Here is a 12,162-nt window from a genome sequence, read left to right as displayed (position 1 = left end):
TTGTAGACTTCTGCGACAGGAAGACGTGATTTGAATGCCTGATGCACACACTGGAAGGTGTCTCCAGAAAACCTTTCACCTCCCCTCTCCACTTTCCTTTTGTCTTTTCCACGTCTTTCTTATTTTTGCTGTAATTCTGGAAGGCGGAGAGGTTTTCAACCCTTGCAGAAATGAGCAGGCAGGCCGTATAGTCTTGGAAGGAGGTTTGAGGGAACCTGTTAACCACACATTTCTGATCGGTGAACGAGAGCGTCTGCACTCCCAGTACCTCAGACTCTGAGCGTGATCGTTAAAACTGGCTTTTGACCGTTGGTTTTATTTTTCTTTCTTTTCAGATTATCAGCTGACCAGCGCGGACCTCTCTTCGCTCCCAGCGTTCAGTTCTCCTGGTGGGTTGTCGCTAGGCAACATCTCTTCCTGGCAACAGCACCAGCAGCTGATCCCCAGCTCTCTAAGCAACTTAGTGTAAGTGTTTGCGATGTCTGATGGGTGCTGTGATCCCATACCACTCAGCCCCGTCGACCTCCATTTGAATGTACCTGGGGTGGGAGAGGTTTCCTCAATCCCGTTCCCCCTCTCGGCCATCTCCTTCATTGCAGTGACGGTCGTCTGGTTGAGAGGCACAAGCTCTGGTTCCCCTGTCGTACCTCTCTCCTACCAGGTCCTGCACGCTCGAGAGAGCCGGTAGCTGCTGTCATTATGTTTGAGTCTCCTCTCTCTGGGTAGAGAAGAACCATGATTTCTGATTCCCCAACATTCCCAATTCTAGCTGGACCGAGAAGGAGCAGGACCCAATCCTGGAATCGACCCTTCATCTCTTGAATGCTGTTCGTCAGGCTATTGGGCCATTTGGAACCAGCTTCAAGCTTAGAAAGCTTACTTAGGGCTTCTGATTTTAGGTTGTAACTGATAAAACACCCTGATGCAAAAAGAAATTTGAAAAGCATTTATTACATGAACAGTGGTAAAATACTCTCGTAACTTCTCCCCTGGCTTATCTTGTATCCTCTGCTCAGTATTTTGTCATGAAGTCATACAAATGCAGACATTGATCCTGGGGAACTGGGTTCAATTCCCACTGCAGCTCCTTCTGACTCTGGACAGGTCACTTAATCCTCCATTGCCCCTGGTACAAAATAAGTACCTGAATATATGTAAACCGCTTTGAATGTAGTTGCAAAAACCTCAGAAAGGTGGTATATCAAGTCCCTTCCCCTATCCACCTAAATGTGCTTATTTGATTCCACCAGGAGATTTTCCGCAATACAACCTGTGGGAAATAAAGACTTGAGAAACTCTGATTTTTTTTTTAGACTCCTTAATTAACTGGAAAAAAAACCCACCTACATTTACAATTTCTAAACACCTAAGAGATGTAACCCAAGGGGTTAAATGTAGGTTGTTTTTTTTTAAATTGTACCTGGGATCCTGGTTGGGTTGTCTCCTGATGCTCGTGGTGCAGGAGGTAGGCAGCGTCAAGAAATGTGAGCTCAGGCGTGGTGAGCTCCTTCTTACGGTTTATTTATAGTGGAGCTGTTGATAACAAAATTAATTCGGACAGCGCAAGTACGCTATTTTTAATTAGAGTGAACATACAATATTGAAGTTGGTTCACAGTTCACTGGGAGATTTTATTGTCTTGGGTGTTAATGTATGATGGAAGCCAGTCTCCGTAAATCAGATATTGGACAGTTTCTGCAGAGGTGATTGAGAAGGTGTAAGTTCTTGTTATTTAGATCAGCCTTTGAAGTGTGTCACTGAAAAGGCCTTTAAAATAGGTCACCATATTAATTGGGAAAAGAATTTATGCTTAACACAGGTGAAGATTCTAGGTGACAGCTTCTGAAGAGACTCACTTTAATATCAAGTAATCCGCTGTTTTCAGTTTGATGATAGGAATTACTGGCGAAAGTGTACCCTAGAGAGGGTAAAGCAAGCTCTTGGTTAAGCAGTGCGTAGCTCAGTGTGTAGAGAAAAACTAAGGTGAAATATGGAGTGGGTAAGGTAGGAGACACCTAATTATTTTATTTTTTGGGGGGTAGCTAGACCGGAAAAATGAATAATACATTTAAATAAAAGAAGTCATTTATACAGACTTAGATAGGGTTTAAGATTTCTCCTTTGAGTTTGTAAAGGTAAGAAGTATGGTGGGTTCTCTTGCTTGGGAGGTTAAAGGTCACAGAGGGAAGCCCTTGCACTTTGGCAGTACAGTTGGGTGAAAACCGTGCGCCTTCTGTGCTATATGGTATTTCAAATGGAAAATACAGCAGAGAAGGGCACTGGCTCACTGCCAATCACGACCACTGGACCTGTGGTGGCAGCCATGTTGGCAGAGTGGCTCACAAATGACCTCATTGCTTGTGTACTCTGATTGGTCCGTGTTGACTGTGATGTCACATGTGATATCCCATGCTGCATAATCCGATTGGAGCCTATTTGTGACAGAGTTTCAAGAATGTTCTGTAACCTACGGGTAGTATGGTTATAGAAGCAGAAACATGATGGCGGATAAGGGCCAGATGGCCCCATCCACTCTGCCCGTCCTCAGCACTCTACATTCCCACTCTTCGTTCACTGGATGCTCATTGGTTGGCTCTTCCTTCTCCCAGGATTGCACACTATGATTCCAACCATTCTTCTGCTTTTTATTTTCTTTCTTGCTTCCCCCTATTCTTGATCTGAATTATCATTTAATAAGTTTACAGTTTTATTAGTGTTAGTAGGACCCCATTCACATGCACACTCGCTGTTCCCACCCAATAGGAATGAGCAAGGAGCAATGAAGGATAAAGCTCATGCTTGGTAAGCAAGGAAGGATAAGTTAACCTCTTGTCCTGCCCCCGTCGCAATCCGTTCCACCCCCGATAGCCAGCAAAATTTTGCCCACTACGGTGGTTGCCATGCATCTGCTAATTTCGTCGCTATCGTTCAGCGTCCGGGCTAGTATCTCGCAGCACGCCGACTGACTACGTGCATCTCGGAGGACCATGCTCCACGCCTACAACGCGCCTCAATTCAATCCTGTGCCCCCGCTGCCGCGCACTCCGCCTATTTACTGCTCTCGCCCTGGCAGTACTCACTGCACCCGAGCTTGGGACTGGAGCAGAAACGCACGTGTCTGCTGCTAAGGCTCGCTCGCGCGAAGGTCAGTCGTGTAGTCTGCTTGTCCTGGACGCCGGAAGAGGTCGTCCAGGCTCTTTTGGGCGTCTTTTAACCCCTTTGCTAGCCCCGCCTGTTGCCAGCAGGGTGCCTCGCGGAGATGGGCTCCTGCCCCCCCCTTGCGCCTCCCTCGCTCCCCGCTGTCCTCGGCGCGTATGCCCGTCGGGACACGGCGCCATATTATCTTTGGCTCCGTGCACCCTGGCGTGGCACTGCGCCTTGCTTGTCTACCCATTGTTCTGCTTTTTATTTTCTTTCTTGCTCCCTCCCTCCCTGTTCTCGATCTGAATTATCATTTAATAAGTTTACAGTTTTACTGAAAATTCATCTATTTGAAACAGTTTTCAAATCCCCTTTATTTATTTATTTTGGGGGGGGGGGGCGGCTTTGTCTGACTGTCCCAGCGACCCAGTGTGTGTTTCCAGATCTTTGCAGAATGTGTACGTATGAACCTTGGTCTTTGCTTTCCCGTTTTATTATGGCGTTTTTAAACTCTAAGCTGCTATGACCTGCCATTCAGAAATAGCAGGATATCAAGCTTTTTAATAAACATAAACATTCACTATCTCCTCCTCTCCCTAAGCGATCCCACATGCCTCTTCCACGCTTTCTTAAATTCAGACATTGTCCTTGTCGCCATGACCTTCGTCGGGAGGCCATTCCAACCGTCCACCACCCTTTCCGTGAAAAAATATTTCCTTAAGTTTACTCCTGAGCCTATAATCTCTCAACGTCAACCTATACCCCCTCATTCCAAAGTTTTCTTTCATTTGAAAAAGGCTCACCTCCTGTATATTAATTCCACTGAGGTATTTAAACGTGTCTATAGTATCCCGCCTCTCTTCAAGTGTGTACGGTCTATAAGTCTGTCCCCATACACTTTATGACAGAGACTGCTGACCAATTTTGTGGCCGTCATCTGGACCGACTCCATATTTGTTTGATAATGATGTAATTGATGACTCATTCCTTCAGTACAATAATAGTGAATATGTTTTTTTGTTTGTTTTTTTATAACTTTTTAAAAATTTCTTTTTCTGTGGTTTTTTTTTTTATTTGTTTTTTACTCTCTGGTGAGCCTTTGATGCATTTTAGGCCAAAAGAAAGTCAGATCAGCAAGAAAGGCAAGCGGTTGAGCGTATGCTGAAGCATGCTGTGAATTATTGTTGACATTGGGGATAAACAAAATGGCTCCTTCCAGGTTAAGAGTATTGTAAAACGGAAATGTGGAGTGGAGGAGTAGCCTAGTTGTTAGTGCAGCGGCTGAGGGGTGATATGATAGAGGTCTACAAAATAATGAGTGGGGTGGTGCGGACAGATGTGAAGCGTTTGTTTACACTTTCTAACAATAATAGATCCAGGGAACACAAGTTGAAATTAGAATGTGCAAGGTTTAAAACAAACCGGAGAAAGGTTTTCTTTACTCAGCTCGTAGTTAGACTCTGGAACTCATTGCCAGAGAAGGTAGTGACGGCAGCTGGCCTTGCTGAGTTTAAAGGGGGTCTGGACAGATTCCTGAAGGAAAAGTCCATTGATCATTATTAAATTTTGGGTTTTTGCCAGGTTCTTTGGGCCTGGATTGGCCGCTGTCGGAGACAGAGTGCTGGGCTTGATGGACCTTTGGTCTTTTCCCAGCGTGGTGGTGCTTAAGTACTTATGTACTTTGGTCCTGGGGAACTGGGTTCGATTCCCACTGCAGCTGCTTGTGACTTGCCCCAGGTACAAAATAAGTACCTGTATACATGTAAACTGCTTTGAATGTAGTTGCAAAATACCACAGAAAGGTGATATATCAAGTCCCATTTCCCTTTCCCTTCCCTTCAGTTGAGCTGGTTTGCTCAGCCATGTTGACGTTGCCTCTTGAGTCAGTGGGACAAGTGCCCTTTAAACATAGGGTCCAGGCTCCTGCTCTGGCCTAGTGTTTAGGTTCATTTTTATCTGCATGTTTCCTGATAGGTTTTGACCCTAAGCAGTCAGTAAGGCTGGAAGGGAATGTGTGAAATAATTCGGATAAACTCATGGGAAACTAAAGATGTCAGCTTGCATAGCTAATTCTCTAGGGCTTGTTGTGTGTGTGTGTGTGTGTGTGTGTGGGGGGGGGGGGGGGTGACGGGGAGAGAATTAGAAACATTTTTTTCCGAGAACAGTTTGTCACTCCTCGCACCTCCTGGTTCTTTTTAGACTAGTCCTCGATCCGAACGTGAGCGATTAGGGAGGAGTTGAGAGATGTATCTAGAAGTAGCCAAATTGCCGTTCGGTTCTGAAATGCCAGAGGACAGAGCGTCTGGTGGTTGTGTGTAAGCGGTTGGTGCCGGAGAAGATTCCTGTGCAGAAACAGCTGTGAAAGAAAATGATGTAAAAGAAAAAATACCTGAAATTCTACATGGAATTGGGGGGGTGGGGTTTGCCTATGGCGAGGGAGGGAACACTGCAGTAGAAATGAAAGGTCTCAACTCGCCTATTTCATCATGGGAAGGGATGCTAAAGCTGAAAAAGGAATCCATTTATCTCTAAATATGTTTACAGCCATGACATTTGAAGTTTTACCCTCTGAACACAACCTTCTGCCCCCCCTCATCCTTAACTATTAAATAAGCTGGAAGCGAAGGTGTTGTCGGGTCTGTCTTGTAATCTGTGCCCCTCCACCAGCTCTCGCCCACACACATTATTAATCCAAGATTTAAAAAAAACAAAAAAAAACCCCACATATGCTGTAAAGAGTCCCCGTGGGTGGCTCCATATTAAGGAACAGCAATTAAGCCTGAGTCTGCTGGAAGGAGCTGACCAGAAAATCAAGTCCTATTGTTATTTCGTGATGTTATTTTTAGAGCGAAGGGAAGAATTTACAATTCACTCTCACCTTCCCTGGTCTAGACTAAGGGGATGGCTGGACAGGTCCGGCTTTCAGCACATCCACTGTGATTAGATGTATGGGTTTTGTGTTTACATGTGTTTGCTTCCATATCCTAGAAATCCAAACCTACTGAGGGATTTGGGACCCCTGCCTGTAGCCAATATATCGGTGCAAAAAGGGCCTGCAGAGGGCACCTCTCTTTAGGAGACGTTTAATTTAATTTTACATTTATATTTCGTTAAGCCATAGGTTCTAAGCAGATTACAAAGACAGAATTAAAAAAAAAAAAACCAGAGGAAACAACCCCCTTACAATGTAGTTAATAACAATAAAACACATCAATATTCAATACAATACAACAAAGCAAAACCCTTTTCTGTAGTAGCTAAAGCTACAGATAATAAAGGCATAGATACCCAGACATGGGGAATGTTTCAGAGAGTGTCCTGAGATCAGACGTGCTACCTGCTCATTGCCTGAAGATGCCCTCCCATCCCCTGCTCCACCTACCCCACTGGAGTCTAGGATAGATCCCTTCCCCCCCCCCCCCCCCCGATCTTGATAACCTCCTCAGGCCGTACGTATCGTGCGTTTCCAAAGCAAAAACAGTTTCTGCTGAAGCCCGTTGACCAGCAGCGATATCTTCCTGCTGTTACTACATCTGTGGAGAATGAGGGTTTTTAACTGGTGTATTCAGGAGCAGCACACGTGTCCCTTCCATGCACCAGTCCCAATATGAGCCTGGAAAGCCGGTTAACCCCGACGCCCTGTCCTCTGTCCTGCTATCACAAAAGAATAGTGAATTCTTTCTCCCAAATAATCATTACAAGTTTTGTAAGGTCTAATTTAATTTCAAATAGACATTTATATTTCTGATTAATCATCAGAGTTCTAGGCGGATTACAAAAGAATATATATCATCTACTAAGCATATTCATATCACATATGTTGTATCAAAAAAAGAAACAGTGGTTACAGAAGAGGAAGACGTTATATCAAAAATAAATACAAATGGAACATCCTATGTAATAAAACGCACCTCCAACATTCTGAAGCCGAGAAAGTGAAGCCTTCAAGCCTTGAAGCATTCCTGCAACGTTCCGGAACTACGTGTCGTCAATTAAGGACATGGAGCCTTACAGAGCGCACGAATGCTTCAAGGCTTGAAGGCTTCACTTTCTTACACACACACACTCACTCTCTGTCTCTCACACTCTCTCTCTCTCTGTCTCTCACACAAACACACATACACACACACACACACTCTGTCTCTCACATACACTCTGTCTCACACACTCTCTCTTTCACACACAGACTCACACACACACTCTGTCTCTCACACTCTCTCTCTCTCTGTCTCTCACACAAACACACACACACACACTCTGTCTGTCTCTCTCTCACTCAGTCGCTCTCACATACACACTCCATCTCTCACCCACACACTCTCTCTCAAACATACACACGCCGGTGTTTGACAACGCTTCAGCTGGTGGGGGTTGGGGACCCCCACCAGCCAAGGTGTTTTCTGCGGCAGTGGGTGGAGATCGGTATGGCGGCGGGGGATGTGGCCCCCTCCCACCGTGAGGTCTAGCTATGCCCCCGCCTGTAATGGATGTTTTCTTTAGATAGCAGGCTTGATCAGGCACATAGTCCATTCCACTTCCTTGACAGTTGCCTAATAACTGATGCTTTGGAACTAGCTCCGTTTCCCATGAAACTGCTGCTCAGAAATTTGCATGAAAAGCTTGGAGCTGGGGGACGGGAGTTCATCCCTGTGCTGTTGGAAGGTATCGCTCACTTGTGTGCCTGATCAGTTCTGCAGCCAATAGAAAATACCTGGCAACCCTGGAAGAGAGGTGATAGGGAATCAGGAGGAGAGGGAGTGGCTTAGAATTTACACCCCTTATAGGACGGTTCCTGTCCTTGCCAGCTGTGTCATTAACGGGAGGAAATTGGGTAGAAACCATCACTAAGAATAAATGACTAACATTTTCCCCACTTCTTCCCCTCATCCCCCCTCTTACATTGGTCTGTCTGCCTCTCATCCCCCCCCCCCCCCTTTTTTTTTGTTTTTACCATTCCTTTGGTAACCCCTTTCTTATTTTGGTTCTTCAGGTCTGGGACACAGCTGCCTCACACTGCCACCTTGACTGTCAACACCAACTCCAACATCAACATCAAGACAGAGCCGGTCTCGCCAAACCAGGAGCGCAACAGTAACACGCCGTCCTCATTATCCTATGCCCAGCAGACACGGCTCGAAACCATGGGGCGCTCGCCCGTCGACAGCCTGAGTAGCAACGCAAGCTCCTTCGAGGGCAACGATCGAGAGGACACCCGGGCCGACTACAGCTCCACCCTCAGCCTCCTGAGACCCGTCACCGAGGCCGAGGGAGACAGCCCATCCGTAAAGCGTATGCGTCTCGACGCCTGGGTGACATAACCGCTGCTCCCAGCGCACGTTTATCCTTCTGCCACTTTCTGCTCACACCCTCCCCCACCCTGGGGTCGGAATGAGAGGGAGGAGGGGAGGGGCTGTAACCAATGAGGGAGGGGGGTATGTATGTGTGTGTGTAGGGTTTGGGGGAGGGCCCTGGTATCAACTGCCTGAAAAAAAAATAGCTTTAGAAGTCTTTTTTGTAGGCGTTTTTGTAACAAAGTCCAGTGCTACTGGGCAGTGTTTGCAGTTCGTGCTGTAGATTTTGCGCACTTCACCTGCTCCCTCCTCCCCACCCCGAAGCCTCCCTGGGAATGATCTGCCTCGGAGAGGCCCTCCCTCTGACTTCACTCTTCTCAAATAAGCCACAGTGCTAACGAAAAGGTCAGAAGAGTGCCAGGCCCTGGCCAAAAACAAACCGAAGAGAAATGGAAACTTGCCTAATAAGAAGTCAACCCCCCCCCCCCCACCCCAGCTGATGCAGGTTCCCCCGTTTTTACGCTGAAATTCCAGTCTGAAGAAGAGTGCCTTTCAATGCTTAGCCCCGACTACCCCACCCCCATCCCCCCAAAACATCCTAAAGAGTAGATGGGTCCTATGTATGGTTGCCAGATGACTATTGATTTTTGGGAGAGGCTGATCCAGTCCTGGGTGGGTTTTTTTGCACACCCTCTATGGGCTTCCGGTCTCGCATTTTTTTCAAGGAAGTCGGTAGGGACTGTGGAACGACAAGTCTCAATGTGCAATAGGATAAAGCCAGGAGTGGATCAAGCTGTCCTTATTAAATTGGAGCCATTTGACAGCTCTGTTCCTTTGGGACATGCAGTGAGTGTGTTTGTGTGTTGGTGGGGGGAGGGAAGGGGGGTGCGTACACCAACACCTAATCAGCGACTCACAGTGGAATGATTTGGTCACTGGTGACTACTGCTATTCCAAGCTTTATATGCAATGCCAAGTTACGTTAAGTTACCATCGTGAAGGGGGATAGGATCGCACTCGGCTCTTGTGAGCGTTCAATTTGCGTTCTGTCTTTTGCAAAGGCAGTCATGATCTCTTACCGTCCACTTGCTGCCTGCTCCATACTATTGGTGAACTGTCTACCTGCCAAGTGCTGGCTTCATGGCCTTGTCTGTGCAGGCACGAGGGCTCACAAGAGGATAAAAGCCAGCCAATTCTCCCCCTCCCAGGTGACGGTTGCTCTCTTTACCACCACTTTCCTGTTCTCCAATCCATGAAATAGCTTTGAAGGTGAATTTGAGCTGTGCATTCGATTTGTATTTTATTAACGGGATTAGTCTAGCAGGTCTCTTGTTTCCAAGGAGGGGACTACAGTCTCTTCTGAAACCTGGTCACCGCATGACCTTGATTCCTTCTGCCTCTGGGCAGCAGGAGACTCACCGTGAGGACCGAAATGGGAACTGTTGGCATGGAGTTGTACAGTATATGGCACCTAGACCAGTGGGCCAGATCCTGTATCTTGGTTGTAATCCCAGCTCTGCCCCTGACTCTCTCTAACTCTGGGGAACTCACTTTCTCCTTGTGCCTCGGTTCTGAAGCTTAGCTCCGTGATCCCAAGCAGGTCACTTTTATCTCCAGCAACCAAAATTTCACATCATGCACACAACCTGCTTGTGCAGCTGAAAATCATTCTGTTCTTAAACGGGCTTTTCCTTCCTTAAACACGATGGAGACGGTCCCCTGTTTATAAGGAGTTATGACTGGTTTTTGAATGCAGTATCTTTTTGAAAACTTCATTTTTGGTTTTTGAGCGTTGGTAAGATTTTCCTCCTATACAAAGGAGAAAACAACTCTTTAACTCCATTTTGAAAAGGACTCCAATTTCTAAGCTCCTGATCCTTAAAATAATGATTCTAAACTGACCTTTGGGTGACAGTGGTCACTGTGCAGCTTCTGGGTTGCGTGTCAGTTTACTGGTTAAAATCACCTTTAAAAGGAGAACCTTTCAGGCCAGTGGGGGAGGCAAGACTGGGTGGAGATTCTTAAAGTTCTGGGGTTAACCTTGAAGCCAGTTTTCGGAGGATTTATAGAGGTATTTTTGTTTGAACTATCATTTAATATAAAACTGAGAAAGTCTTTGTGAGAACAAAAAAAAATATATATATATATATTTTTTCAGGGAAAAGGGACCTGAGAATGTCTTGGGAGCTTCTGAAGCTGCCCTCCGTCCCTCCCCCCCACCCCACTTCACCTACCCCACTGGAGTTTAGGATAAGATCCCTTTCCCCACGTCCCCGATCTTCATAACCTCCCTAGGCTTTACGTGTTGTGCGTTTCCAAAGCAAAACCAGTTTCTGCTCAAGCCCGTTGACCAGCAGCGATACCTTCCTGCTGTTACTCCATCTGTGAAGAATGTGGGTTTTTAGCTGGTGTATTCAGGAGCAATAGACTTGTCCCTTCCAGGTTCAGTCCCAATATGAGCCTGGAGAGCCAGAGAACTCCGATACCCTGTACCCTGCCTGCTATCACAAGAGAATTCTTTCTTCCAAACGACGATTACAACTTTTTAAAAAGGTTTTGTTACGTTTTTTTTGAAAAACAAAAATGGGTCCATGGCAATCAAGAAAGCACCTTAACCCACTGGTGGCAAATGACATGGCTAGCAAAGACCTTTGACCAGTTGCCAGTTTACGGTTAGTCTGTTCAGAAACTCAGAACTGCTTCCTTTGCCCTCTTGTCCGCTGAATTATTCTGGTTGCTGTTCTCACCCTGTGCCCCCTCCACAGTAAGCTGGGCAGGTATCAGCTTACCCTTAGTGATTTTGGTGTTGGTGGATTATAGGAAGTTTCCCCCCCTCACTGGAGTAGTCTAGAGGTTAATGCGGCAGACTTTGATCCTGGGGAACTGGGTTCGATTCCCACTGTGGCTGCTTGTGACTCCGGGCAAGTTACGTAACCCTTCATCGCCCCAGGTACAAATAAGTACCTGTATAAACTATGTAAACTGCTTTGAATGTAGTTGCAAAAACCACAGAAAGACGGTATATCAGTTCCCCCTTCTACCCTTCATAAAGGAGATCAGGATAGTTTTTTGCAGTGCTGGTTTTTTTTCCAGGCAATAAGTGAATTTATCACTGCCCTGTCTGTTCATTTTCATATTAACCCCTTCTGCCGAGTCTTGATGGGGGAGGGGAGAAGAGGATACGAGCACAATTTCAGAATCTGTATGAATATAATTCCCCTTGTGATGTCAAAAAAAATATATATATACATATATCGTGTGTTCAACTTTCCTCAACACCAAGAAGACCTTGGTCTGCTGTGAAGTCATGGGTACAGGCCGGTGGAAGGTTGCTCGGTAAGCTTACGGTTTTCATGTTGTTTAAGAATCCAGTTTCCTGCTTGAACTCGCTGACTGATGCCCCCGTCACGTGAGTCTCAAGGCCATCCGTTACCTGACAGGACCACCGTTCACCCCAGCCCCTTTTCGAAAAAAACATTTACAGGCTTACAGCACATTCAGGGACAGGGTTTCTGCCATCCATGTAGACAAAGTCTTAGGTGTGGAATTGGAGGTATCTTCTCGCTCACCCCCCCGTCACCTCCTGAATTGTTTGACTTGGCTTCATATGCCAGGCCAGAAGTGTTTCTTGTCGGAACACTTGATTAGGTGTGAGAGTGGGGAAATGTGGTACTGAAGGGAATGTCCTTTTATGCTCTTCTGGAGAAGTTGGCTCTTTGAGGTAAACAAC

General features: G+C 46.2%; 1 protein-coding gene across 3 annotated transcripts in view; it reads left to right on the top strand.

The window, feature by feature from the left end:
- The window catches only part of MEF2D (myocyte enhancer factor 2D), a 184,523-nt gene extending 173,154 nt beyond the window's left edge, over positions 1-11,369 (top strand). For all 3 annotated transcript variants that reach the window (XM_030187834.1, XM_030187835.1, XM_030187833.1), the window contains 2 exons: positions 336-465; positions 8,132-11,369. In XM_030187834.1, coding sequence (XP_030043694.1) covers positions 336-465; positions 8,132-8,459 — 458 coding nt within the window. In that variant the 3' untranslated portion in view covers positions 8,460-11,369. The remainder of the gene's footprint in view (positions 1-335; positions 466-8,131) is intronic.
- The last annotated feature ends 793 nt before the right edge of the window (positions 11,370-12,162 follow it).

The sequence above is a fragment of the Microcaecilia unicolor genome, chromosome 14, assembly GCF_901765095.1.
Source record: "Microcaecilia unicolor chromosome 14, aMicUni1.1, whole genome shotgun sequence".
Taxonomy (NCBI): domain Eukaryota; kingdom Metazoa; phylum Chordata; class Amphibia; order Gymnophiona; family Siphonopidae; genus Microcaecilia; species Microcaecilia unicolor.
The sequence above is the reverse complement of the archived record's forward strand: the minus strand, read 5'-3'. Positions and strand labels throughout refer to the sequence as shown.